Source organism: Odontesthes bonariensis, chromosome 5 (genome assembly GCF_027942865.1).
Source record: "Odontesthes bonariensis isolate fOdoBon6 chromosome 5, fOdoBon6.hap1, whole genome shotgun sequence".
NCBI classification, from domain to species: Eukaryota; Metazoa; Chordata; class Actinopteri; order Atheriniformes; family Atherinopsidae; genus Odontesthes; species Odontesthes bonariensis.
The window spans coordinates 41,714,476-41,742,458 of NC_134510.1; the positions used below are offsets into that span (position 1 = coordinate 41,714,476).

Consider the following 27,983-nt stretch of genomic DNA (forward strand, 5'->3'; position numbering starts at 1 on the left):
AACCAGAGTTAGTTCAGTTCTGAGCAGCTTTAAAGTGAATATCTGCAGATGTTTCCATGGTAACAGCTGCAGAGATTCACTGAAACATGTTCCAACATGAACATAAACCCAGAATCTGAGGCAGAACCAGAGTTAGTTCAGTTCTGAGCAGCTTTAAAGTGAATATCTGCAGATGTTTCCATGGTAACAGCTGCAGAGATTCACTGAAACATGTTCCAACATGAACATAAACCCAGAATCTGAGGCAGAACCAGAGTTAGTTCAGTTCTGAGCAGCTTTAAGGTGAATATCTGCAGATGTTTCCATGGTAACAGCTGCAGAGAGTCACTGAAACATGTTCCAACATGAACATAAACCCAGAATCTGAGGCAGAACCAGAGTTAGTTCAGTTCTGAGCAGCTTTAAAGTGAATATCTGCAGATGTTTCCATGGTAACAGCTGCAGAGATTCACTGAAACATGTTCCAACATGAACATAAACCTGTAGATAGTTCTTTAGGCCTGACACTTCTTCTTCTGTCCTCCACTTGTCCAGTTTCCTCAAATGTTTTAAGGACACACTGCACACCATGCTGAGATATGCCAAGTTTTCAGATAATAAATTTAAATTTTAAATAAAAACTGACCCATACCTGTGTTTTACATACGTTAACAAATCTTTTACGGTTAGTGTCTTGTTAACAAAAAACAAGATTAAACAATAAACTCTTAACCTTGTAGCACCCAGCATATGAATAATCATTGAAAAAAAACATTTTGGCTCTTCTTGCATCTTTTTGGGTGGAATAAACCAATATTTTTGGAATTGGGCTTTTTTTGATCATTTTAGGCAATGTTGCATATTTGCAGCTGTGGGCTTTCCTGATTAATTTTGTAATAATACAATTTGGAGAGCTGAGCTCCCATTAGCGCTGTGAAAGGTGGACAAAGCAGAGCACACCAAACGAGAGCAGAAGGAACTAGAACAGAGCACCGCAGAGCAGAGTGTAACTCACTGAGCCAAGAAAATGATGCTGTGACAACTGTCGGCACATAAAATGTAATGTAAAAATATTACACATGAATGTAAATAATGTATGTAAATTTAAAAAAATCAAATAATGTAATGTAAATAAAAATATAAATAAAAATATAATGTAAATAAATAAAAAGCTTGTTGCATATCTGCAACTGCGGGTGCTACAAGGTTAATATTTATTTATTTTTCCCTTGCTTCCGTGTTTCTGGGTTCATGTTTGAAAGAATAAACCACAAACACACGTATGTAAAAGTAAATCCAGGACATCCTTCGGCAGCTCTGACTCCATCCAAAAGGTAGAGATGCTGCACCGGAAGTGTCACAGGAAAACAACAAGAGAAGAAGAGAAGTCGCCCCCTGCTGGCTGTTAGCTGAGATGAGGATTTAAACAGAATCAATGGAGTCTAACGGGACATAAGCCGTGATTTCAGCCCACTGAACCGTCACCAGGTAGGACTGACTCACCGGGAGACACCCTGATGTGTTGGACAACTCATCTGTGGGGGCGCCAGCCCGAAGCTTAGCTCTGAAATCAGTTTTAGTAAAAAATGCGGAGTTAGCAACAGTTGGCTGGCTAATGCTAATGCTAACATTAAGATAGCAGAGTTTAGCTCGTAGCTGCGCGCTGTTAGCTGTTAGGCTAACCGTTAGTTCTTAATGTTTTTAATGCGTTTGGGAAGCCCCTGGAGGTTGTTTGCACCGCACACAGCTGTTCCGAAGGTCTCCCTGGAGCATCCAGAGACTCCCATATCCGCCCGAATGGTAAACATTGTGTTTATAACCCGTTAATAAACGTTTTTTTAACTTATTCTGAAGCCCGAACCAAAACAAAGATGGCGGCCCGCTACTTATTTAAAGAAATTTAAAAAATAAATCGGTGTACAGAACATCTTTAATCCGCTCACTGCTGAGTTTTTCATGGTTCTGATGAGACTGTTGAGCCGCCCTGTTGTCTGGGTGATGCTAACAGCTAGCTGCTGGAAGCTAACAGTCCGTTTAATGGACTTTAAACTGTGACCGAGCCTTTTAATCCACTGACCGGGTTGTGTTTGTCCTGCGGGCCGCTGGCTCCGGACCGGGCTGGCCTGTTGGTTCTGGTTCTGGTTCGTTTCTGGTGATGAACGACCAGAACTTTACTCTCAGTGGTTCACTGGTTAGAAAGTTTGAACCCAGTTCTGGACCAAGACAGCTTCTCACCGATAAAGATGTTTTTAACATTTTAACATTTTAACGGTCAGTCTATCAGAACCAGATCCGGTCCAGTAAGTGAACCGGGCGGGTCCATCAGCTGATAACCCAGCTGAATACTGATCGGTCTTCAGGGCTGTTCATCACTTTATATTTGGGTGTCCAGGTATCTGCTTCCAACTTGAATGAAGAAAGATTCAACTCCAGCCAGAAAGATCTGTAATTCTTCTCTGAATAACTAAAGGGAAACCACACCTCTCCATGTTCCCCTGACACACCTGGAGAACCCTTTCTGCGCCTGACTTTACTGAAGACCCAAAACTTTCCCCTAAAGCCTGGTTTATAGTCGGTAACGCAAGACGCAACGCAAGCCCTTGCGCGGTTGCAAGCCCCCCCTTGCGTGTGTCACCTCAATTTTCTAAACTTTACGCAAGACGCAAGCACAAGCCACTGGCTGTGTTCGAAACCGCCTACTACTTGAAAACGGCATACTCATCGATCTGACAGTATGCAGAGCGTTTACACACAGTGCACTTCACTCCTGTCCGAGCCCAAATCAGCCGGCCTGAAAAGCTGATTTCCCTTAAGCTATAAACTCTGTAAATATGTAACTTTAGCAACATTTGAAACATTTTCAGGCGAGAAAGTAGTCATTTAGATCCCCAAGGTGTTGAAAATCTGACAAAATACCGGCTATTTACAAGAAGAAGAAGCATGAATCACTCGAAGAGGTCCTGGCGGTGAATTTCCTTTAATCGTAGTAGGCTTGTCATTGAAAAAACCCGCTACTCCACCTACTGTCCTGGCGGTGAATCGCCACGCAGCACACGCAACCGCCGACAAAGCAAAATGAAGCATAAACGTCTCGAGCCATTAACATACGCGCAAGATGCAAGCGCAAGGGCAGTTAAAAGAAGTATAACTCAGCCTTAAAGCAGGTGGAGTCCAGGTGTGTGGTGTCGGTTCCATAAAACGGGTTCGGACTGTAAACGGCTTCGGACTGTAAACGGGTTTGGACTGTAAACGGGTTCCAACTGTACAGTCGGAAGCCGTTTACAGTCCGAACCCGGAAGTGGGACAGTGTGACAACAGGAAGTGGGATAACAGGAAGTGGGACAGTGTGATAACAGGAAGTGGGATAACAGGAAGTGGGATAACAGGAAGTGGGATAGTGTGATAACAGGAAGTGGGATAACAGGAAGTGGGATAACAGGAAGTGGGATAACAGGAAGTGGGATAGTGTGATAACAGGAAGTGGGATAACAGGAAGTGGGATAGTGTGATAACAGGAAGTGGGATAACAGGAAGTGGGATAGTGTGATAACAGGAAGTGGGATAACAGGAAGTGGGATAGTGTGATAACAGGAAGTGGGATAGTGTGACAACAGGAAGTGGGACAGTGTGACAACAGGAAGTGGGATAACAGGAAGTGGGACAGTGTGATAACAGGAAGTGGGATAACAGGAAGTGGGATAGTGTGATAACAGGAAGTGGGATAACAGGAAGTGGGATAGTGTGATAACAGGAAGTGGGATAGTGTGACAACAGGAAGTGGGACAGTGTGACAACAGGAAGTGGGATAACAGGAAGTGGGACAGTGTGATAACAGGAAGTCGGACAGTGTGACAACAGGAAGTGGGACAGTGTCACAACAGGAAGTGGGATAACAGGAAGTGGGATAGTGTGATAACAGGAAGTGGGACAGTGTGATAACAGGAAGTCGGACAGTGTGACAACAGGAAGTGGGACAGTGTCACAACAGGAAGTGGGATAACAGGAAGTGGGATAGTGTGATAACAGGAAGTGGGATAACAGGAAGTGGGATAGTGTGATAACAGGAAGTGGGATAGTGTGACAACAGGAAGTCGGACAGTGTGACAACAGCAAGTGGGACAGTGTGACAACAGGAAGTGGGATAACAGGAAGTGGGACAGTGTGACAACAGGAAGTGGGACAGTGTGACAACAGGAAGTGGGATAGTGTGACAACAGGAAGTGGGATAACAGGAAGTGGGATAGTGTGACAACAGGAAGTGGGATAGTGTGACAACAGGAAGTGGGACAGTGTGATAACAGAAAGTGGGACAGTGTGACAACAGGAAGTGGGATAGTGTGATAACAGGAAGTGGGACAGTGTGATAACAGGAAGTGGGACAGTTTGACAACAGGAAGTGGGACAGTTTGACAACAGAAAGTGGGACAGTTTGACAACAGAAAGTGGGGCAGTGGGACAGTGTGACAACAGGAAATGGGACAGTGGGATAACAGGAAGTGGGATAACAGGAAGTGGGACAGTGTGACAACAGGAAGTGGGACAGTGTGATAACAGGAAGTGGGACAGTGTGACAACAGGAAGTGGGATAATCGGAAGTGGGACAGTGTGACAACAGGAAGTGGGACAGTGTGACAACAGGAAGTGGGATAACAGGAAGTGGGACAGTGTGATAACAGGAAGTGGGATAACAGGAAGTGGGACAGTGTGATAACAGGAAGTGGGACAGTGTGACAACAGGAAGTGGGATAACAGCAAGTGGGACAGTGTGATAACAGGAAGTGGGATAAAAGGAAGTGGGACTGTGTGACAACAGGAAGTGGGACAGTGTGATAACAGGAAGTGAGACAGTGTGACAACAGGAAGTGGGATAATCGGAAGTGGGACAGTGTGATAACAGGAAGTGGGATAACAGGAAGTGGGACAGTGTGACAACAGGAAGTGTGATAACAGGAAGTGGGACAGTGTGACAACAGGAAGTGGGATGACAGTGTGATAACAGGAAGTGGGATAACAGGAAGTGGGACAGTGTGACAACAGGAAGTGGGATAACAGGAAGTGGGACAGTGTGACAACAGGAAGTGGGATAACAGAAAGTGGGATAGTGTGACAACAGGAAGCGGGATAACAGGAAGTGGGACAGTGTGACAACAGGAAGCGGGATAACAGGAAGTGGGACAGTGTGATAACAGGAAGTGGGACAGTGTGACAACAGGAAGTGGGATAACAGGAAGTGGGACAGTGTGATAACAGGAAGTGGGACAGTGTGATAACAGGAAGTGGGACAGTGTGACAACAGGAAGTGGGATAACAGGAAGTGGGACACTGTGATAACAGGAAGTGGGACAGTGTGACAACAGGAAGTGGGACAGTGGGACAACAGGAAGTGGGACAGTGTGACAACAGGAAGTGGGATAGTGTGACAACAGGAAGTGGGATAACAGGAAGTGGGACAGTGTGACAACAGGAAGTGGGACAGTGTGACAACAGGAAGTGGGACAGTGGGACAACAGGAAGTGGGATAGTTTGACAACAGAAAGTGGGACAGTTTGACAACAGAAAGTGGGACAGTTTGACAACAGAAAGTGGGACAGTGTGACAACAGGAAGTGGGATAGTGTGACAACAGGAAGTGGGACAGTGTGACAACAGGAAATGGGACAGTGGGATAACAGGAAGTGGGACAGTGTGACAACAGGAAGTGTGACAGTGGGACAACAGGAAGTGGGATAACAGGAAGTGGGACAGTGTGACAACAGGAAGTGGGATAATCGGAAGTGGGACAGTTTGACAACAGGAAGTGGGACAGTGTGACAACAGGAAGTGGGATAACAGGAAGTGAGACAGTGTGATAACAGGAAGTGGGATAACAGGAAGTGGGACAGTGTGATAACAGGAAGTGGGACAGTGTGACAACAGGAAGTGGGATAACAGGAAGTGGGACAGTGTGATAACAGGAAGTGGGATAACAGGAAGTGGGACAGTGTGACAACAGGAAGTGGGACAGTGTGACAACAGGAAGTGGGACAGTGTGATAACAGGAAGTGGGATAACAGGAAGTGAGACAGTGTGACAACAGGAAGTGGGATAATCGGAAGTGGGACAGTGTGACAACAGGAAGTGGGATAACAGGAAGTGGGACAGTGTGACAACAGGAAGTGTGATAACAGGAAGTGGGACAGTGTGACAACAGGAAGTGGGATGACAGTGTGATAACAGGAAGTGGGATAACAGGAAGTGGGACAGTGTGACAACAGGAAGTGGGATAACAGGAAGTGGGACAGTGTGACAACAGGAAGTGGGATAACAGAAAGTGGGATAGTGTGACAACAGGAAGCGGGATAACAGGAAGTGGGACAGTGTGACAACAGGAAGCGGGATAACAGGAAGTGGGACAGTGTGATAACAGGAAGTGGGACAGTGTGACAACAGGAAGTGGGATAACAGGAAGTGGGACAGTGTGATAACAGGAAGTGGGACAGTGTGATAACAGGAAGTGGGACAGTGTGACAACAGGAAGTGGGATAACAGGAAGTGGGACACTGTGATAACAGGAAGTGGGACAGTGTGACAACAGGAAGTGGGACAGTGGGACAACAGGAAGTGGGACAGTGTGACAACAGGAAGTGGGATAGTGTGACAACAGGAAGTGGGATAACAGGAAGTGGGACAGTGTGACAACAGGAAGTGGGACAGTGTGACAACAGGAAGTGGGACAGTGGGACAACAGGAAGTGGGATAGTTTGACAACAGAAAGTGGGACAGTTTGACAACAGAAAGTGGGACAGTTTGACAACAGAAAGTGGGACAGTGTGACAACAGGAAGTGGGATAGTGTGACAACAGGAAGTGGGACAGTGTGACAACAGGAAATGGGACAGTGGGATAACAGGAAGTGGGACAGTGTGACAACAGGAAGTGTGACAGTGGGACAACAGGAAGTGGGATAACAGGAAGTGGGACAGTGTGACAACAGGAAGTGGGATAATCGGAAGTGGGACAGTTTGACAACAGGAAGTGGGACAGTGTGACAACAGGAAGTGGGATAACAGGAAGTGAGACAGTGTGATAACAGGAAGTGGGATAACAGGAAGTGGGACAGTGTGATAACAGGAAGTGGGACAGTGTGACAACAGGAAGTGGGATAACAGGAAGTGGGACAGTGTGATAACAGGAAGTGGGATAACAGGAAGTGGGACAGTGTGACAACAGGAAGTGGGACAGTGTGACAACAGGAAGTGGGACAGTGTGATAACAGGAAGTGGGATAACAGGAAGTGAGACAGTGTGACAACAGGAAGTGGGATAATCGGAAGTGGGACAGTGTGACAACAGGAAGTGGGATAACAGGAAGTGGGACAGTGTGATAACAGGAAGATGGACAGTGTGATAACAGGAAGTGGGATAACAGGAAGTGGGACAGTGTGACAACAGGAAGTGGGATAACAGGAAGTGGAATAGTGTGACAACAGGAAGCGGGATAACAGGAAGTGGGACAGTGTGATAACAGGAAGTGGGACAGTGTGACAACAGGAAGTGGGACAGTGTGACAACAGGAAGTGGGACAGTGTGACAACAGGAAGTGGGACAGTGTGACAACAGGAAGTGGGACAGTGTGATAACAGGAAGTGGGACAGAGTGACAACAGAAAGTGGGACAGTGTGACAACAGAAAGTGGGACAGTGTGACAACAGGAAGTGGGACAGTGTGACAACAGGAAGTGGGACAGTGTGACAACAGGAAGTGGGATAACAGGAAGTGGGACAGTGTGACAACAGGAAGTGGGATAAAAGGAAGTGGGACAGTGTGACAACAGGAAGTGGGACAGTGTGACAACAGGAAGTGGGATAACAGGAAGTGGGACAGTGGGATAACAGGAAGTGGGACAGTGTGACAACAGGAAGTGGGATAACAGGAAGTGGGACAGTGTGACAACAGGAAGTGGGACAGTGTGATAACAGGAAGTGGGATAACAGGAAGTGAGACAGTGTGACAACAGGAAGTGGGATAATCGGAAGTGGGACAGTGTGACAACAGGAAGTGGGATAACAGGAAGTGGGACAGTGTGATAACAGGAAGAGGGACAGTGTGATAACAGGAAGTGGGACAGTGTGACAACAGGAAGTGGGATAACAGGAAGTGGGACAGTGTGATAACAGGAAGAGGGACAGTGTGATAACAGGAAGTGGGACAGTGTGATAACAGGAAGTGGGATAACAGGAAGTGGGACAGTGTGATAACAGGAAGTGGGATAACAGGAAGTGGGACAGTGTGATAACAGGAAGTGGGACAGTGTGATAACAGGAAGAGGGACAGTGTGATAACAGGAAGTGGGATAACAGGAAGTGGGACAGTGTGATAACAGGAAGTGGGATAACAGGAAGTGGGACAGTGTGACAACAGGAAGTGGGATAACAGGAAGTGGGACAGTGTGACAACAGGAAGTGGGATAACAGGAAGTGGGACAGTGTGATAACAGGAAATGGGACAGTGTGACAACAGGAAGTGGGATAACAGGAAGTGGGACAGTGTGATAACAGGAAGTGGGACAGTGTGACAACAGGAAGTGGGATAACAGGAAGTGGGATAACAGGAAGTGGGACAGTGTGACAACAGGAAGCGGGATAACAGGAAGTGGGACAGTGTGACAACAGGAAGCGGGATAACAGGAAGTGGGACAGTGTGATAACAGGAAGTGGGACAGTGTGACAACAGGAAGTGGGATAACAGGAAGTGGGACAGTGTGACAACAGGAAGTGGGATAACAGGAAGTGGGCGCTGGGGGCCGAGGTCACTCTGAGCTTTTTCTCTCCTTCCTCCCTGAACAGCTGCAGACGCTGGAACTCGCCGGGTTCGGAGCAGGTTTGACCTCAGAGTGACCTCATCAGGACCGGCCGCCGCAGAACCACCGTTTGATGAGTTAGTTTCACCGCCTGGACTCTCATGAGGCTCCTGGCTCCTCCGGCTTGAGGCGTCGGCGGCGGTGTGTGATTTCCATCCATGTTTAATTCTGTTCAGTTAATAATCAAGTGTCTGCTGACCTCTGACCTCTGTCTGACCTCTGACCTCTGTCTGTTTCAGTGGAGGAGGGCGGAGCTTCCCAGCTGCCATGATGGAGGACACAGAAGTGGACCTTTCCCCCACCCCCTCTGACCAGAACAGCCCCTCCCCCTCCCTGTCCGTCTGCTCCTCCCCCTCCCTGTCCCTCCCCTCCACGCCATCCTCCTCCTGTGGCCCCGCCCAGCCCGCCACGCCTCCCCTGGGCATCATCAGCGAGGGCGTGGCCGAGCTCAGCCTGGTGATCGACGCAGAAGTGGCGCAGCAGGCGTGTCACGAGGTCCTGCAGAAGGTGAAGCTGCGACAGGTGGAGGGCGATGCCCCCCACCTGCAGAACGGGACGGCGCCGGACGCGTCACCGGACGCGTCACCAGACGCGTCACCGGCCGCGGCGTCTCCCGCCCCCGCCGTCAAACCGCCAAAGATCCACAACGAGGGGACTGACCCGGAGGGCCCGGCGCCCGGCTCGGTGAAGAGCGCGCGGCGGCGGCAGCGACACAACCCGTCCAAACAGTCGTGGCTGCTGCGCCTGTTCGAGTCCAAGCTGTTCGACGTCTCCATGGCGATCTCGTACCTGCACAACTCGAAGGAGCCCGGCGTGCAGGCGTACATCGGGAACCGCCTGTTCAGCTTCCCCCACGAGGACGTGGACTTCTACCTGCCGCAGCTGCTCAACATGTACATCCACATGGACGAGGACGTCGGGGACGCCATCAAGCCCTACGTGGTGGGTGGGGCCTGAGGGCAGGGGGCGGGGCCTGTGGTTAGGTGGGGCCTGAGGCGGACAGGGGGCGGGGCCTGTGGTTAGGTGGGGCCTGAGGGCAGGGGTCGGGGCCTGTGGTTAGGTGGGGCCTGAGAGGGGAAAGGGGGCGGGGCCTGTGGTTAGATGGGGCCTGAGAGGGGAAAGGGGGCGGGGCCTGTGGTTAGATGGGGTCTGAGGCGGACGGGGGCGGGGCCTGTGGTCAGGTGGGGCCTGAGGGGGGAAAGGGGGCGGGGCCTGTGGTTAGATGGGCCTGAGGGGGACAGGGGGAGGGGCCTGTGGTTAGATGGGGCCTGAGGGGGACAGGGGGCGGGGCCTGTGGTTAGATGGGGCCTGAGGGGGACAGGGGGTGGGGCCTGTGGTTAGGTGGGGCCTGAGAGGGGAAAGGGGGCGGGGCCTGTGGTTAGATGGGGTCTGAGGCGGACGGGGGCGGGGCCTGTGGTCAGGTGGGGCCTGAGGGGGGAAAGGGGGCGGGGCCTGTGGTTAGATGGGCCTGAGGGGGACAGGGGGAGGGGCCTGTGGTTAGATGGGCCTGAGGGGGACAGGGGGAGGGGCCTGTGGTTAGATGGGGCCTGAGGGGGACAGGGGGCGGGGCCTGTGGTTAGGTGGGGCCTGAGGTGGGCAGGGGGCGGGCCTGAGGCGGACAGGGGGCGGGGCCTGTGGTTAGGTGAGGCCTGAGGCTGACAGGGGGCGGGGCCTGTGGTTAGGTGAGGCCTGAGGTGGACAGGGGGCGGGGCCTGTGGTTAGGTGGGGCCTGAGGGGGACAGGGGGTGGGGCCTGTGGTTAGATGGGCCTGAGGGGGACAGGGGGCGGGGCCTGTGGTTAGGTGAGGCCTGAGGTGGACAGGGGGCGGGGCCTGTGGTTAGGTGGGACCTGAGGGGGACAGGGGGCGGGGCCTGTGGTTAGATGGGGCCTGAGGGGGACAGGGGGCGGGGCCTGTGGTTAGATGGGGCCTGAGGGGGACAGGGGGAGGGGCCTGTGCTTAGATGGGGCCTGAGGCGGACAGGGGGCGAGGCCTGTGCTTAGATGGGGCCTGAGGGGGACAGGGGGCGGGGCCTGTGGTTAGATGGGGCCTGAGGGGGACAGGGGGAGGGGCCTGTGCTTAGATGGGGCCTGAGGCGGACAGGGGGCGGGGCCTGTGGTTAGATGGGGCCTGAGGCGGACAGGGGGCGGGGCCTGTGGTTAGATGGGGCCTGAGGCGGACAGGGGGCGGGGCCTGTGGTTAGATGGGGTGTGTGAACGTGACCTGGATGATCGATCATGTTGATTAGTTTGTTTTTGTGACGCAGATATTGATCCAAACAGCACGCTGGCAGCTGATTGGTTGTGTTTAACTCGCTGCTCTCTGCCCTCCGGCCCGTCTGCAGGTGCACCGCTGCCGGCAGAGCATCTCCTTCAGCCTGCAGTGCGCCTGGCTGCTCGGGGCGTACTCCTCCGACATGCACATCTCCACCCAGCGCCACTCCCGGGGAACCAAACTGAGGAAGCTCATCCTGTCGGACGAACTCAAGCCGACCGGGGCCCGAGCCCGCAGGGAGCACCTGACTCTGACGCCATTCTGCCCCGCGGCGTTCCCCGCCACCGGCCCGCTGAACGGAGAACACAGCCTGTCGCCGTCCAAACGGACGCATCAGCGCTCCAAGTCGGACGCCACCGTCAGCATCAGTCTGAGCAGCAACCTGAAGAGGACGGCCAGCAACCCGAAGGTGGAGAGCAGCCCGGACGAAGTAAGAAGGCGTCGAGAGTCATTAAGCACATTAAAAGGGCCAAATTCATTTAAAATACAATTCAGTTTTATTTATATAGGGCCAACAAAAAGTCATCTCAGGGCACTTCAATAATACAGTCCAATTCAAGCCAATTAGAGTCCAGTTCATTAAATTCCACATTAGTCCAGTTCTTACAGAACCAGCTAAATAAAGTTTTAAAGGAAACCAGCAGGTTGCACAGAAGCTTCTCTCTGATCCAATCCCCGTCCTGAGCTGCACGAGGCGACTGTGGAGAGAAAAAACTCCCTTTGAACAGGAAGAAACCTCCATCAGAACCAGAACCAGGAGGGGCGGCCAGGGATACCTGCTGAGAGAGGGGCTGTGTTCGAAACCGCCTACTTCTCCCACTACTAAAACTAACTTTTAAGTTCCCGGATGCATACTAGATTCTCCTGATTCGCCAGACCAGCGATTTCTTCTACTGCCTGGGGTTGAACGGAGGTTGATTTTACTCTATATCGCCACCTCCTGGCCAGAAATCGCACATTGTGCCTTTAAAGGAAATCAGCTTCAGGCCGGCTGATTTCGGCTCGGGCAGGAGTGAAATGCATTGTGGGTAAACGCTCTGCTCTACTGTCTGAGTATGCAGTATGTAGAATGCAGTATGTAGAATGTAGAATGCAGTATGTAGAATGTAGAATGCAGTATGTAGAATGCAGTATGTAGTATGTAGTATGTAGTATGCGGTATGCAGTATGCGGTGTGTAGTATGCGGTATGTGGTATGTAGTATGCGGTATGCAGTATGCGGTATGCGGTATGTAGTATGCGGTATGTAGTATGTAGTATGCGGTATGCAGTATGCGGTATGTAGTATGTAGTATGCGGTATGCAGTATGCAGTGTGTAGTATGCAGTATGCAGTATGTAGAATGCAGTATGCAGTATGCAGAATGCAGTATGCAGTATGTAGAATGCAGTATGCGGTATGTAGTATGTAGTATGCGGTATGCAGTATGCAGTATGCAGTATGTAGTATGTAGTATGTAGTATGTAGTATGCAGTATGCAGTATGTAGAATGCAGAATGCAGTATGTAGAATGCAGAATGCAGTATGTAGAATGCAGTATGCAGTATGTAGTATGCAGTATGTAGTATGCAGTATGCAGTAGGCGGTTTCGAACACAGCTCATCGGGGCAGACCTCGGACCGGAAACCTCGAACCGGAACAGGTAAGGTCAGCGCCCCTTTCTGCAGAACCCAGGTGAACCCAAACTCATCTTCCTCTGACCCTCAGGACTGCAGCTCCAGCTCCGACAGTCTTGAGTTCGATACCGGTCCAGTAAGTTCTACCGCTTCCTGTTCTATAATGTGGGGAATGAAAGCTGTGGGCTCTGGTTCTGGTTCTGGTTCTGGTCCAGTCCACAGATGTGCAGCTGTGCAGAGGAGGAGAAGCTCCCGTCTGTGGACTCGCCGTCTGTGATTCTGTGTTCTGTTGGATCTGTTGGAGGTTCTGGGTGAATCAATCAGAGTTTGAGATGGTCATCATGTCTCCTCCTACTGATCGATTGATTGATTGATTGATTGATCTGCTGTGTCTGTGTGTCGGGTCAGTTAGAGCTAACAGAACCTCAGCACTCGTCCAGGTTCTGATCCAGCTGATGATGCAGCTCTGACCCGACACACACACCCGTGTGTCTCTGATGCCCCGCCCCCTCTGAGCCTGTGTGTCTCTGATGCCCCGCCCCCTCTGAGCCTGTGTGTCTCTGATGCCCCGCCCCCTCTGAGCCTGTGTGTCTCTGAGGCCCCGCCCCCTCTGAGCCTGTGTGTCTCTGAGGCCCCGCCCCCTCTGAGCCTGTGTGTCTCTGAGGCCCCGCCCCCTCTGACCCTGTCTGTCTCTGAGGCCCCGCCCCCTCTGACCCTGTCTGTCTCTGAGGCCCCGCCCCCTCTGACCCTGTCTCTGATGCCCCGCCCCCCGACCCTGTTTGTCTCTGATGCCCCGCCCCCTCTGACCCTGTCTGTGTCCGATGCCCCGCCCCCTCTGACCCTGTCTGTCTCTGAGGCCCCGCCCCCTCTGACCCTGTTTGTCTCTGAGGCCCCGCCCCCTCTGACCCTGTTTGTCTCTGAGGCCCCGCCCCCTCTGACCCTGTCTGTCTCTAATGCCCCGCCCCTCTGACCTCTGTCTCTGATGCCCCGCCCCCTCTGACCCTGTTTGTCTCTGATGCCCCGTCCCCTTTAACCCTGTTTGTCTGAAGCCCCGCCCCCTCTAACCCTGTTTGTCTGAGGCCCCGCCCCCTCTGACCCTGTTTGTGTCCTCGGCCCCTCTGACCCTGTTTGTCTCTGAGGCCCCGCCCCCTCTGACCCTGTTTCTCCTCAGCCCTGCCCCCTCTGACCCTGTTTGTCTGATGCCCCGCCCCCTCTAACCCTGTTTGTCTGAGGCCCCGCCCCCTCTGACCCTATTTGTGTCCTCGGCCCCTCTGACCCTGTTTGCCCCCTCCGCCCTATCTTTCTCCTCGGCCCCGCCCCCTTTGACCCTGTCCATGAGACCCTGCCCCCTCGGCACCACCTCCTCTGACCCTGTTTGCCCCCTCGGCCCTATCTTTCTCCTCGGCCCCGCCCCCTTTGACCCTGTCCATGAGACCCCGCCCCCTCTGACCCTGTTTGTCTCTGAGGCCCCACCTCCTCTGACCCTGTCTGTCTCCTCGGCCCCGCCCCCTCTGAGGCCCCGCCCCCTCTGACCCTGTCCCCCCGCCCCCTCTGACCCTGTCTGTCTCCTCGGCCCCGCCCCCTCCTCGGCCCCGCCCCCTCTGACCCTGTCTGTCTCCTCGGCCCCGCCCCCTCCTCGGCCCCGCCCCCTCTGACCCTGTCTGTCTCCTCGGCCCCGCCCCCTCCTCGGCCCCGCCCCCTCTGACCCTGTCTGTCTCCTCGGCCCCGCCCCCTCCTCGGCCCCGCCCCCTCTGACCCTGTCCCCCCGCCCCCTCTGACCCTGTCTGTCTCCTCGGCCCCGCCCCCTCCTCGGCCCCGCCCCTCTGACCCTGTTTGCCCCCTCTGACCCTGTCTGTCCCCTCGGCCCCGCCCCCTCTGAGGCCCCGCCCCCTCTGACCCTGTCTGTCTCCTCGGCCCCGCCCCCTCTGAGGCCCCGCCCCCTCTGACCCGGTCTGTCCCCTCGGCCCCGCCCCCTCTGACCCGGTCTGTCCCCTCGGCCCCGCCCCCTCTGACCCGGTCTGTCCCCTCGGCCCCGCCCCCTCCTCGGCCCCGCCCCCTCTGACCCTGTCCCCCCGCCCCTCTGACCCTGTTTGCCCCCTCTGACCCTGTCTGTCCCCTCGGCCCCGCCCCCTCTGAGGCCCCGCCCCTCTGACCCTGTTTGCCCCCTCTGAGGCCCCGCCCCTCTGACCCTGTCCCCCCGCCCCTCTGACCCTGTTTGCCCCCTCTGACCCTGTCTGTCCCCTCGGCCCCGCCCCCTCTGAGGCCCCGCCCCCTCTGACCCTGTCTGTCTCCTCGGCCCCGCCCCCTCTGAGGCCCCGCCCCTCTGACCCTGTTTGCCCCCTCTGAGGCCCCGCCCCTCTGACCCCGTCTCTCTTGCCTTGCAGCCGGTGCGCCTGGCCCCTCAGAGGGAGTTCATAAAGTCCCTGATGGGCATCGGGAAGCGCCTGGCCACGCTGCTCACCAAGGAGCAGAAGACCCAGCGGCTGATCTCGGAGCTGTCGCTGCTCAACCACAAGCTGCCGGCCCGGGTGTGGCTGCCCACCGCCGCCTTCGACCACCACGTGGTCCGGGTGCCGCACACGCAGGCCGTGGTGCTCAACTCCAAAGACAAGGTGAGACGCACCCGACGCTGCAGGAACCCGGAGAGGTTCTGCTCTCTGAGGTTGAGTCATGTGACCCGTGTCGCCCGCTCAGGCGCCCTATCTGATCTACGTGGAGGTTCTGGAGTGCGAGAACTTCGAGACGTCCAGCGTTCCGATCCGGATCCCGGAGAACCGGATCAGGAGCACGCGCTCCGTGGAGAACCTGCCGGACTGCGGCATGACGGCGGAGCAGCGAGCCGGAAGCTTCTCCATCGTCCCAAACTACGACAACGACGACGAGGCGTGGTCGGTGGACGACATCGGAGAGCTGCAGGTGGAGGTGAGGCCCCGCCCACACGGGACGGAACATCTCACTCTCATTTCTAAACTCTGATTCATGCTCTGAAGCTTTCATCCTCATCTGTAGTCTAATGCTGCCTTCAGGGCCGAGAAGAAGAGACCTTTCCTGTCTGAGCAGAGTTAACAAATTAATAAATAAGTGAATAAAAACATCAAAGAATAAATAAATGTATCAGGAACCAAACGAACAGATGAATCATCCTCACAGGACAAACTGTAGAAGGTCTGAGAGCAGCCGGATGTTCAACCAGCTTCATGCTCTCAGCTGCTGACGACCTGGGAAATGATTTATATATAGTATCATGTTAGTAAGTTTGAGTTGATGTGAGTATTTTTTTATTTAATTTGTGTTGTTTTGAGTTAATATGAGTCTATGAGTTAATGTGAGTTAATATCAGTTAATTTGAGTTCATATGAGTTCATATGAGCATCAACTGGTTGACCGTCCCATCCTGGAGGGGCCCTGCAACAACAAAACTAAGAAAATGGTTCAGGCTTAACTTCAACTGAGAATGTAAACCTTTTCTTTTACATTTCCACTTGTTATTTCTGTGTAATTTATCTCCCTTTACTCTCATTCTTCCAGATATATGCTTTGTTGTATCATAGGAAATCAGATCAGAACCCTCGGTTCTGTTCTGTTGTAGCGATCACCTGCTGTTAAGTTTACAGAATGTTTTCTGCCCCCCCCCCCAGCTTCCTGAGGGCCACACCAACAGCTGTGACAACATCAGCCAGTTCTCTGTGGACAGCATCACCAGCCTGGAGAGCAAAGAGCCGGTGTTCATCGCTGCTGGAGACATCAGGTCCGAACACACTGCAGCATCCCTAAATATGAGTTTCATCAGAAAGGAAAGTTTCAACTTAAAGGTAGAGAGGGGCCTGATAACTGAAGGCTCTGCCTCCCAAACTGGCAGCTGGTTCCTCAGAGAGGGGCCTGATAACTGAAGGCTCTGCCTCCCAAACTGGCAGCTGGTTCCACAGAGAGGGGCCTGATAACTGAAGGCTCTGCCTCCCAAACTGGCAGCTGGTTCCACAGAGAGGGGCCTGATAACTGAAGGCAGTGCCTCCCAAACTGGCAGCTGGTTCCACAGAGAGGGGCCTGATAACTGAAGGCTCTGCCTCCCAAACTGGCAGCTGGTTCCACAGAGAGGGGCCTGATAACTGAAGGCTCTGCCTCCCAAACTGGCAGCTGGTTCCACAGAGAGGGGCCTGATAACTGAAGGCTCTGCCTCCCAAACTGGCAGCTGGTTCCACAGAGAGGGGCCTGATAACTGAAGGCTCTGTCTCCCAAACTGGCAGCTGGTTCCACAGAGAGGGGCCTGATAACTGAAGGCTCTGCCTCCCAAACTGGCAGCTGGTTCCACAGAGAGGGGCCTGATAACTGAAGGCTCTGCCTCCCAAACTGGCAGCTGGTTCCACAGAGAGGGGCCTGATAACTGAAGGCTAAATTTCTCCTGTTTTTGCTTCAGGCGCCGGCTCTCAGAGCAGCTCGCTCAGGCCCCCACCACCTTCAGACGGGACCCCGAGGACCCGTCGGCCGTGGCCCTGAAGGAGCCCTGGGAGGAGAAAGTCCGGTAGGTTCCGCACCAATACAGCCTTCTGTTTCCTCGGTTCAGACGAGCTTTCGCTCCAGAACCCTCCAGAACCTTTCAGAACCCTCCAGAACCTTTCAGAACCTTGTGTGACGGCTGTGCTTCTCTGCAGGAGGATCAGAGAGGGCTCCCCGTACGGCCACCTTCCCACCTGGAGGCTGCTGTCCGTCATCGTGAAGTGTGGAGACGACCTGAGGCAGGAGCTGCTGGCCTTCCAGGTGCTGCAGCAGCTCAAGGTAAAAGGCCTGGGGTCACATGCCCTCCCTCCCTCTGACGCTGTCCTCTGATTGGTTCTGTTAAAATTGGCTTCGTTAAATGCCGTACTACACGGACACTGTGTAATATATTAAGTCATTTATTAGCTCAAATCAACATATTCATTCATAAATTAGTCCTCAATGGTGTAAAATTATCTCTGTCAACAATCTCCCTTATCCTCCTGAGCGAAGAATAACTTGTCTGTATCTACATAGAGCGGGCGAGCTCTATGTAAAACCAGCCTGAACGGCTGGCACTTTTGTTCGCAATGGAAGACCATAGTTATGCCACGCCACAGGAGAAGGGATCCTCGTCGCCAAAAAAGCGAAAAAGAGAGTCTTGACACATACCGCCTGCCGTAGTTCAACAAGTTGCAACGCACATTTGAAAACGCGAGAGAGCAAACTCATTCGACTTTGCAAAATAAAATTGCACCACTAGATGGGGGAAGAAATTACACAGTGTCCCTTTAAGTGATCCAGGAATAGGGAGACAAAACAATTAGTCTGGGAAAGCAGGTACAAGATTCAGAGACATTATTTGGCTTATTCAGAGAATATGACGAAGCATGTTGAACCTACTCATGTCCAATCATATTTGGTCGACAATGAGTCCAACCTATGTGAAACAATGAGGCATATAAATACAAAACGTTACCGGAAATCGGGGCTCTGTCTGATTGATTTCCTGCGGGAGGTCTGTCGTACTGGGTCCAGCGCTGATATACTCCATTTATTACCACAAATAAAGACTTCGTTTAACCTGAGATTACTCCGGCTGGTTCTTGAACTTCCAATGAAAGAATCGAGCTAACAGTTCCCTAGCTTCCAATGAAAGAATCTAGCTAACAGTTCCCTAGCTTCCAATGAAAGAATCTAGCTAACAGTTCCCTAGCTTCCAATGAAAGAATCGAGCTAACAGTTCCCTAGCTTCCAATGAAAGAATCGAGCTAACAGTTCCCTAGCTATCAATGAAAGAATCGAGCTAACAGTTCCCTAGCTTCCAATGAAAGAATCTAGCTAACAGTTCCCTAGCTTCCAATGAAAGAATCTAGCTAACAGTTCCCTAGCTTCCAATGAAAGAATCGAGCTAACAGTTCCCTAGCTTCCAATGAAAGAATCGAGCTAACAGTTCCCTAGCTATCAATGAAAGAATCGAGCTAACAGTTCCCTAGCTTCCAATGAAAGAATCTAGCTAACAGTTCCCTAGCTATCAATGAAAGAATCGAGCTAACAGTTCCCTAGCTATCAATGAAAGAATCGAGCTAACAGTTCCCTAGCTATCAATGAAAGAATCGAGCTAACAGTTCCCTAGCTTCCAATGAAAGAATCTAGCTAACAGTTCCCTAGCTACCAATGAAAGAATCGAGCTAACAGTTCCCTAGCTTCCAATGAAAGAATCGAGCTAACAGTTCCCTAGCTTCCAATGAAAGAATCGAGCTAACAGTTCCCTAGCTACCAATGAAAGAATCGAGCTAACAGTTCCCTAGCTACCAATGAAAGAATCGAGCTAACAGTTCCCTCGCTTCCAATGAAAGAATCGAGCTAACAGTTCCCTCCACAGTCCACCTGGGAGCAGGAGCGCGCCCCGCTGTGGATCCAGCCCTATAAGATCCTGGTCCTGCCTCCCCCTCCCTCTGACGCTCTCCTGTGATTGGTTCCCTCCCTCCCCCTCACCCTCCCTCTGACGCTCTCCTCTGATTGGTCCCCTCCCTCTGACGCTCTCCTCTGATTGGTTCCCACAGTCCACCTGGGAGCAGGAGCGCGCCCCGCTCTGGATCCAGCCCTATAAGATCCTGGTCCTGTCGTCGGACAGCGGGATGATCGAGCCGGTGATGAACGCCGTGTCGCTCCACCAGGTGAAGAAGCAGAGTCAGCTGTCGCTGCTGGACTACTTCCTGCAGGAGCACGGCGCCACGACCACCGAGAACTTCCTGTCTGCCCAGAGGAACTTCGTGGAGAGCTGTGCCGGGTACAGCCTGATCTGCTACCTGCTGCAGGTCAAAGACAGGTGAGCCGGGCAGGTGGTCACGCCCACTCACACCTGGGCCACGCCCACTCACACCTAGACCACACCCACTCACACCTGAGCCACACCCACTCACATCTGGGCCGCACCCACTCACACCTGGGCCACACCCACTCACACCTGGGCCACGCCCACTCACACCTGGGCCGCGCCCACTCACACCTGGGCCGCGCCCACTCACACCTGGGCCGCACCCACTCACACCTGGGCCACACCCACTCACACCTGGGCCACGCCCACTCACACCTGAGCCGCACCCACTCACACCTGGGCCACACCCACTCACACCTGAGCCACGCCCACTCACACCTGAGCCACACCCACTCACACCTGAGCCACACCCACTCACACCTGAGCCGCACCCACTCACACCTGGGCCGCGCCCACTCACACCTGAGCCACACCCACTCACACCTGGGCCGCACCCACTCACATCTAGGCCACGCCCACTCACACCTGAGCCACGCCCACTCACACCTGGTTCTGACCCGGTTCTGACCCGGTTCTCTGCAGGCACAACGGGAACATCCTGCTGGACGCTGACGGCCACATCATTCACATCGACTTCGGCTTCATCCTGTCCAGCTCGCCAAAGAACCTCGGCTTCGAGACGTCCGCCTTCAAGCTGACCGCCGAGTTCGTGGAGGTGAGTGCAGCCCCCCGGGTCAGGTTCTGTTAGGACCAGGAGGTTCTGTTAGGACCAGAGGGTGCTGTTAGGACCAGGAGGTTCTGTTAGGACCAGAGGGTGCTGTTAGGACCAGGAGGTTCTGTTAGGACCAGGAGGTTCTGTTAGGACCAGGGGCTTCTGTTAGGACCAGGAGGTTCTGTTAGGACCAGGGGCTTCTGTTAGGACCAGAGGCTTCTGTTAGGACCAGGGGGTTCTGATAGGACCAGGAGGTTCTGTTAGGACCAGGAGGTTCTGTTAGGACCAGGGGGTTCTGTTAGGACCAGAGGCTTCTGTTAGGACCAGAGGCTTCTGTTAGGACCAGGAGGTTCTGTTAGGACCAGGGGCTTCTGTTAGGACCAGAGGCTTCTGTTAGGACCAGGGGCTTCTGTTAGGACCAGGGGCTTCTGTTAGGACCAGAGGCTTCTGTTAGGACCAGGAGGTGCTGTTAGGACCAGGGGGTTCTGTTAGGACCAGGGGCTTCTGTTAGGACCAGGGGCTTCTGTTAGGACCAGGGGGTTCTGTTAGGACCAGGAGGTGCTGTTAGGACCAGGGGGTTCTGTTAGGACCAGGAGGTTCTGTTAGGACCAGGGGGTTCTGTTAGGACCAGGAGGTTCTGTTAGGACCAGGGGCTTCTGTTAGGACCAGGGGCTTCTGTTAGGACCAGAGGCTTCTGTTAGGACCAGGAGGTTCTGTTAGGACCAGGAGGTTCTGTTAGGACCAGGGGCTTCTGTTAGGACCAGAGGCTTCTGTTAGGACCAGGGGGTTCTGTTAGGACCAGGAGGTTCTGTTAGGACCAGGGGCTTCTGTTAGGACCAGGAGGTGCTGTTAGGACCAGAGGCTTCTGTTAGGACCAGGAGGTGCTGTTAGGACCAGGGGGTTCTGTTAGGACCAGGAGGTTCTGTTAGGACCAGGAGGTTCTGTTAGGACCAGGGGGTTCTGTTAGGACCAGGAGGTTCTGTTAGGACCAGGGGCTTCTGTTAGGACCAGGGGCTTCTGTTAGGACCAGAGGCTTCTGTTAGGACCAGGAGGTTCTGTTAGGACCAGGAGGTTCTGTTAGGACCAGGGGCTTCTGTTAGGACCAGAGGCTTCTGTTAGGACCAGGGGGTTCTGTTAGGACCAGGAGGTTCTGTTAGGACCAGGGGCTTCTGTTAGGACCAGGGGGTTCTGTTAGGACCAGGGGCTTCTGTTAGGACCAGAGGCTTCTGTTAGGACCAGGGGGTTCTGTTAGGACCAGGGGCTTCTGTTAGGACCAGGGGCTTCTGTTAGGACCAGGGGGTTCTGTTAGGACCAGAGGCTTCTGTTAGGACCAGGGGGTTCTGTTAGGACCAGAGGCTTCTGTTAGGACCAGGGGGTTCTGTTAGGACCAGGAGGTTCTGTTAGGACCAGAGGGTTCTGTTAGAACCAGAGGGTGCTGTTAGGACCAGGAGGTTCTGTTAGGACCAGAGGGTTCTGTTAGGACCAGGGGGTTCTGTTAGGACCAGGAGGTGCTGTTAGGACCAGGGGGTTCTGTTAGGACCAGGGGGTTCTGTTAGGACCAGGTGGTTCTGTTAGGACCAGGAGGTGCTGTTAGGACCAGGGGGTGCTGTTAGGACCAAGAGGTGCTGTTAGGACCAGGAGGTGCTGTTAGGACCAGGGGGTTCTGTTAGGACCAGGAGGTGCTGTTAGGACCAGGGGGTGCTGTTAGGACCAGGAGGTGCTGTTAGGACCAAGAGGTGCTGTTAGGACCAGGAGGTGCTGTTAGGACCAGGAGGTGCTGTTAGGACCAGGGGGTGCTGTTAGGACCAAGAGGTGCTGTTAGGACCAGGAGGTGCTGTTAGGACCAGGAGGTGCTGTTAGGACCAGGGGGTGCTGTTAGGACCAGGAGGTGCTGTTAGGACCAGGAGGTGCTGTTAGGACCAGGGGGTGCTGTTAGGACCAGAGGGTTCTGTTAGAACCAGAGGGTTCTGTTAGGACCAGGGGCTTCTGTTAGGACCAGGGGGTTCTGTTAGGACCAGGGGGTTCTGTTAGGACCAGGGGGTTCTGTTAGGACCAGGAGGTTCTGTTAGGACCAGAGGGTGCTGTTAGGACCAGGAGGTGCTGTTAGGACCAGGGGGTTCTGTTAGGACCAGGAGGTTCTGTTAGGACCAGGGGGTTCTGTTAGGACCAGGAGGTTCTGTTAGGACCAGGGGGTTCTGTTAGGACCAGAGGCTTCTGTTAGGACCAGGGGGTTCTGTTAGGACCAGGAGGTTCTGTTAGGACCAGGAGGTTCTGTTAGGACCAGGGGCTTCTGTTAGGACCAGAGGCTTCTGTTAGGACCAGGGGGTTCTGTTAGGACCAGGAGGTTCTGTTAGGACCAGGGGCTTCTGTTAGGACCAGGGGGTTCTGTTAGGACCAGAGGCTTCTGTTAGGACCAGGGGGTTCTGTTAGGACCAGGAGGTTCTGTTAGGACCAGGAGGTTCTGTTAGGACCAGGGGCTTCTGTTAGGACCAGGGGGTTCTGTTAGGACCAGGAGGTTCTGTTAGGACCAGGAGGTTCTGTTAGGACCAGGGGCTTCTGTTAGGACCAGAGGCTTCTGTTAGGACCAGGGGCTTCTGTTAGGACCAGAGGCTTCTGTTAGGACCAGGGGCTTCTGTTAGGACCAGAGGCTTCTGTTAGGACCAGGGGGTTCTGTTAGGACCAGGAGGTTCTGTTAGGACCAGAGGGTGCTGTTAGGACCAGGAGGTGCTGTTAGGACCAGGGGGTTCTGTTAGGACCAGAGGCTTCTGTTAGGACCAGAGGCTTCTGTTAGGACCAGAGGCTTCTGTTAGGACCAGGAGGTGCTGTTAGGACCAGGGGGTTCTGTTAGGACCAGAGGCTTCTGTTAGGACCAGAGGCTTCTGTTAGGACCAGAGGCTTCTGTTAGGACCAGGGGGTTCTGTTAGGACCAGGGGCTTCTGTTAGGACCAGGAGGTTCTGTTAGGACCAGAGGGTTCTGTTAGAACCAGAGGGTTCTGTTAGGACCAGGGGCTTCTGTTAGGACCAGAGGGTTCTGTTAGGACCAGGGGGTTCTGTTAGGACCAGGGGGTTCTGTTAGGACCAGGAGGTTCTGTTAGGACCAGAGGGTTCTGTTAGGACCAGGGGGTTCTGTTAGGACCAGGAGGTTCTGTTAGGACCAGAGGCTTCTGTTAGGACCAGGGGGTTCTGTTAGGACCAGGAGGTGCTGTTAGGACCAGAGGGTTCTGTTAGGACCAGGGGGTTCTGTTAGGACCAGGAGGTGCTGTTAGGACCAGGGGGTTCTGTTAGGACCAGGAGGTTCTGTTTGGACCAGAGGGTTCTGTTAGGACCAGAGGGTTCTGTTAGGACCAGGGGGTTCTGTTAGGACCAGGAGGTTCTGTTAGGACCAGAGGGTTCTGTTAGGACCAGGGGGTTCTGTTAGGACCAGGGGGTTCTGTTAGGACCAGGAGGTTCTGTTAGGACCAGGGGGTTCTGTTAGGACCAGGGGGTTCTGTTAGGACCAGAGGGTTCTGTTAGGACCAGGGGCTTCTGTTAGGACCAGGGGCTTCTGTTAGGACCAGAGGGTTCTGTTAGAACCAGGAGGTTCTGTTAGGACCAGAGGGTTCTGTTAGGACCAGGGGCTTCTGTTAGGACCAGGGGCTTCTGTTAGGACCAGAGGGTTCTGTTAGGACCAGGGGGTTCTGTTAGGACCAGGAGGTTCTGTTAGGACCAGAGGCTTCTGTTAGGACCAGAGGGTTCTGTTAGGACCAGGGGGTTCTGTTAGGACCAGGAGGTGCTGTTAGGACCAGGGGGTTCTGTTAGGACCAGGGGCTTCTGTTAGGACCAGAGGCTTCTGTTAGGACCAGGGGCTTCTGTTAGGACCAGAGGGTTCTGTTAGAACCAGGAGGTTCTGTTAGGGTTAGGGGGTTCTGTTAGGACCAGAGGGTTCTGTTAGGACCAGGAGGTTCTGTTAGGACCAGGAGGTTCTGTTAGGGTTAGGGGGTTCTGTTAGGACCAGGGGGTTCTGTTAGGACCAGGAGGTTCTGTTAGGACCAGAGGGTTCTGTTAGGACCAGGGGGTTCTGTTAGGACCAGGGGGTTCTGTTAGGACCAGAGGGTTCTGTTAGAACCAGGGGGTTCTGTTAGGACCAGAGGGTTCTGTTAGAACCAGGGGGTTCTGTTAGGACCAGGGTACTTAGGGTTGTTGAACCCTCTGTTTGGTCTGTCAGGCTTTGTGTTGTTCAATTCATTTTTATTTATATAGCGCCAAATACAACAAATGTCATCTCAAGGCACTTAGATAGTAAGTCCAATTCAAGCCAATTGGAATTCAATTAATTAATAATAATCATAATTCATAAAATAATCCAATTCGTTCATATAGAGCCAATTCAAAAACTATTTCCTAGCTAAGAAAACCAACAGATTGCACTGAAAACTTTTTGTTTTTCGGTCCAATCTCCCGGCCTGAGCGTGCCTGAGGCGACTGTGGAGAGAAACGACTCCCTTTTAACAGGAAGAAACCTCTGGCAGAACCAGAACCAGGAAGGGTGGCCACCAGAACCAGAACCAGCTGGGGTTTGAGAAGACAGAAAGGGGGGGACAACAAACACTGTAACACCATTCAAAGGATATCTGTTGGAACAGGGAAACACGAGTTAATGACCACAATAATATCACATATACATAAAGAGAGTAAAGTGAGGAAAGGTGTGACAGATGAGCTCCCCCAGCAGTCTGGGCCTATAGCAGCTTAACTATGGGATGTTTCAGGATTACCTGAGCCATCCCTAACTATAAGCTTTATCAGAAAGGAAAGTTTTAAGCCTGGTCTTAAAAGTGGAAAGGGTGTCTGCTTCCCGGACATTTACTGGCAGCTTATTCCACAAGAGAGGGGCCTGATAACTGAAGGCTCTGCCTCCCAAACTGGCAGCTGGTTCCACAGAGAGGGGCCTGATAACTGAAGGCTCTGCCTCCCAAACTGGGAGCTGGTTCCACAGAGAGGGGCCTGATAACTGAAGGCTCTGCCTCCCAAACTGGCAGCTGGTTCCACAGAGAGGGGCCTGATAACTGAAGGCTCTGCCTCCCAAACTGGCAGCTGGTTCCACAATAGAGGGGCCTGATAACTGAAGGCTCTGCCTCCCAAACTGGCAGCTGGTTCCACAGAGAGGGGCCTGATAACTGAAGGCTCTGCCTCCCAAACTGGCAGCTGGTTCCACAGAGAGGGGCCTGATAACTGAAGGCTCTGCCTCCCATTCTACTTTTAGAAACTCTGGGAACCTCAAGTAAACCTGCAGTTTGGGAACGAAGTGCTCTGTTAGGAAAATATCTTACAATGAGATCTTTAAGATATGATGGAGCTCGGTCATTAAGAGCTTTATATGTGAGGAGAAGAATCTTAAATTCTATTCTGAATTTAACAGGGAGCCAATGAAGAGAAGCTAAAACTGGAGAAATATGATCTCTGCTGTTAGTTCTCATCAGAACTCTGGCTGCAGCATTTTGGATCAGCTGAAGGCTTTTCAGAGAATATGTAGGACAGCCCAATAATAAAGAATTACAGTAGTCCAATCCTGAAGTAACAAATGCATGGAGCAGTTTTTCTGCATCACTCTGAGACAAGATGTTCCTGATTTTAACAATATTACGAAGATGAAAGAAGGCAGTCCTAGAAACCTGTTTTATATGTGAGTCAAATGATAAGTTCTGGTCAAAAATAACTCCAAGGTTCCTCACTGTAGAACTAGAAGCCAAGGAAATACCATCTAGAGTAACTATATAGCTAGACAATTTCTCCCTGAAGCGCTCAGGTCCAACCCTCTGTATGGTCTGCCAGGAGACGTGTTGTCGAACCCTCTGTATGGTCTGTCAGGCGTCGTGTTGTCGAACCCTCTCTTTGGTCTTTCAGACGACGTGTTGTTGAACCCTCTCTTTGGTCTGCCAGGCGACGTGTTGTCGAACCCTCTGTTTGGTCTGCCAGGCGACGTGTTGTCGAACCCTCTGTCGTGTTGTTGAACCCTGTTTCTTGTCTGTCAGGTGATGGGGGGCCCGGACGGTGACATGTTTAACTACTACAAGATGCTGATGCTGCAGGGTCTGATCGCAGCCAGGAAGCACATGGACCGGGTCCTGCAGATTGTGGAGATAATGCAGCAAGGTGAGTCAGAGCCCCGCCCCCAGCCCCATCAGCTGTGTGTGTTTACCATGCTGACTGCCCCCCCGCGTTTGCCCCCAGGCTCCCAGCTGCCCTGCTTCCACGGCTCCAGCACCATGCGGGGTCTGAAGGAGCGCTTCCACATGAGTCTGACGGAGGAGCAGCTGCAGCTGCTGGTCGATCAGCTGGTGGACGGATCAATGAGGTCGCTCACCACCAAACTGTACGACGGCTTCCAGTACCTCACCAACGGCATCATGTGACTCGGACACGGGATGCTCCTGCTCACAGCTCTTCTTCCTCCTCTTTTATTCCAGTTGTCTCTTAAATATTTTACGTGGCGTCTTTTGTTTAGAATATTTCTGTTTCTTCTTCGTCTCATTTGATTTCTTTTCTCCTTCTTTCTTTTTTTCCTAATTTGAAAAAGCCTCTTAAAGCCTCTCATTGGCTGCTCAGCAGGACTTTTAGCCAATCAGAGAGTGGCCCAGTTTTAGTTTGAAATGTGAACAATGAGCAGGTGGTTGGTGTTTCCAGGTGAACAGGAAGTGAAAATGCAAACGGACTGATTAAAGGACCACAGCGTGTTTCTCTTATTTTAGCTGTTTAACTTCTGTTTTTGAGCCATTAAAACCAGCCGGTGTCGACCTGCAGCTCTGCGTCTGTGTCGCTGTTTCACCTGAACGCACCTGAAGGTCACCTGAACGCACCTGAAGGTCACCTGAACGCACCTGAAGGTCACCTGAAGGTCACCTGAACGCACCTGAAGGTACCTGAACACACCTGAAGGTCACCTGAACGCACCTGAAGGTCACCTGAAGGTCACCTGAACGCACCTGAAGGTCACCTGAACGCACCTGAAGGTCCCTGAACGCACCTGAAGGTCACCTGAACGCACCTGAAGGTCACCTGAACGCACCTGAAGGTCATCTGAACGCACCTGAAGGTCACCTGAACGCACCTGAAGGTCATCTGAACGCACCTGAAGGTCACCTGAACGCACCTGAAGGTCACCTGAAGGTCCCTGAACGCACCTGAAGGTCCCTGAACGCACCTGAAGGTCACCTGAACGCACCTGAAGGTCACCTGAACGCACCTGAAGGTCACCAGGTGAGGAAACCAGCGCCTGCAGAGTGGCTGCTGACTCCATGAACGACCTTTCAACGACCTTTGGGAACAGTTCAGCACTGCTCTGAAATAAAAACCTCAGGGGTTTTACCCCCAGTCTTGTCTTCCAGGCACTGCATTTGACACATCCACGGCCTGTTTCTTTACTGTTCATCCGACAGCTTCAGTCAGTTCTCAGATGAAGAACTTAAAGACGTGGAGCTGAAACTCTTCTTAATAATAAACCCGTTGGCCGCTTTGCATTCAATAACTTTATTCATTCGCGTGTGTGAACAGAAACAAGAGTAAGTACTCAGGACAGTATGTGAACCCCAGTAAGTGTGTGAACAATGAGGTTTAAAACTGTCCGACCTGAGGTGCGTTTATAAACTGCTCTGCAGGTTTTTAGATCCTGATCAGGAAATCCGACGTTTTGTTGGCATTCATTCATTGTTTTCATGGTCATAAGATGGAACATTCAGATTTCCTATGGTTTTGAATGCAGCACCAGCAACACTGGAACCCACAATTACAGAAATAAATGAGTTATCTGGATCAATTAATCAGAACCAGCTGGGTCA

The 27,983-nt window shown here is 52.8% G+C and overlaps 1 protein-coding gene across 5 annotated transcripts; it reads left to right on the forward strand.

The window, feature by feature from the left end:
* Nucleotides 1-1,344: 1,344 nt before the first annotated feature.
* pi4kb (phosphatidylinositol 4-kinase, catalytic, beta) lies at nt 1,345-27,925 on the forward strand. Of its 5 annotated transcripts, XM_075466417.1 has the most exons (14): nt 1,345-1,467; nt 8,802-8,956; nt 9,055-9,757; nt 11,158-11,517; nt 12,795-12,839; nt 15,088-15,315; nt 15,398-15,625; nt 16,342-16,451; nt 17,118-17,222; nt 17,353-17,476; nt 19,243-19,508; nt 20,040-20,172; nt 26,181-26,301; nt 26,380-27,921. In XM_075466417.1, the coding sequence occupies exons 3-14, from the start codon at nt 9,083-9,085 to the stop codon at nt 26,559-26,561; spliced, it is 2,577 nt and encodes an 858-aa protein (XP_075322532.1). In that variant the 5' UTR covers nt 1,345-1,467; nt 8,802-8,956; nt 9,055-9,082; the 3' UTR covers nt 26,562-27,921. The 5 variants fall into 5 exon arrangements, with proteins under 5 accessions (XP_075322532.1, XP_075322528.1, XP_075322533.1 ...); XM_075466413.1 differs by having other exon boundaries at nt 26,181-27,925; XM_075466418.1 differs by lacking the exon at nt 12,795-12,839 and having other exon boundaries at nt 26,380-27,919.
* Nucleotides 27,926-27,983: the final 58 nt, after the last annotated feature.

Excerpts from the sequence above, each read along its gene's own strand:
- pi4kb (XM_075466413.1), top strand. The coding sequence starts at position 9,083 with ATGATGGAGGACACAGAAGTGGACCTTTCCCCCACCCCCTCTGACCAG. Across the intron at positions 9,758-11,157 it reads ACGCCATCAAGCCCTACGTG|GTGCACCGCTGCCGGCAGAG; the intron begins GTGGGTGGGGCC and ends GCCCGTCTGCAG. Across the intron at positions 16,452-17,117 it reads ATCGCTGCTGGAGACATCAG|GCGCCGGCTCTCAGAGCAGC; the intron begins GTCCGAACACAC and ends TTTTTGCTTCAG.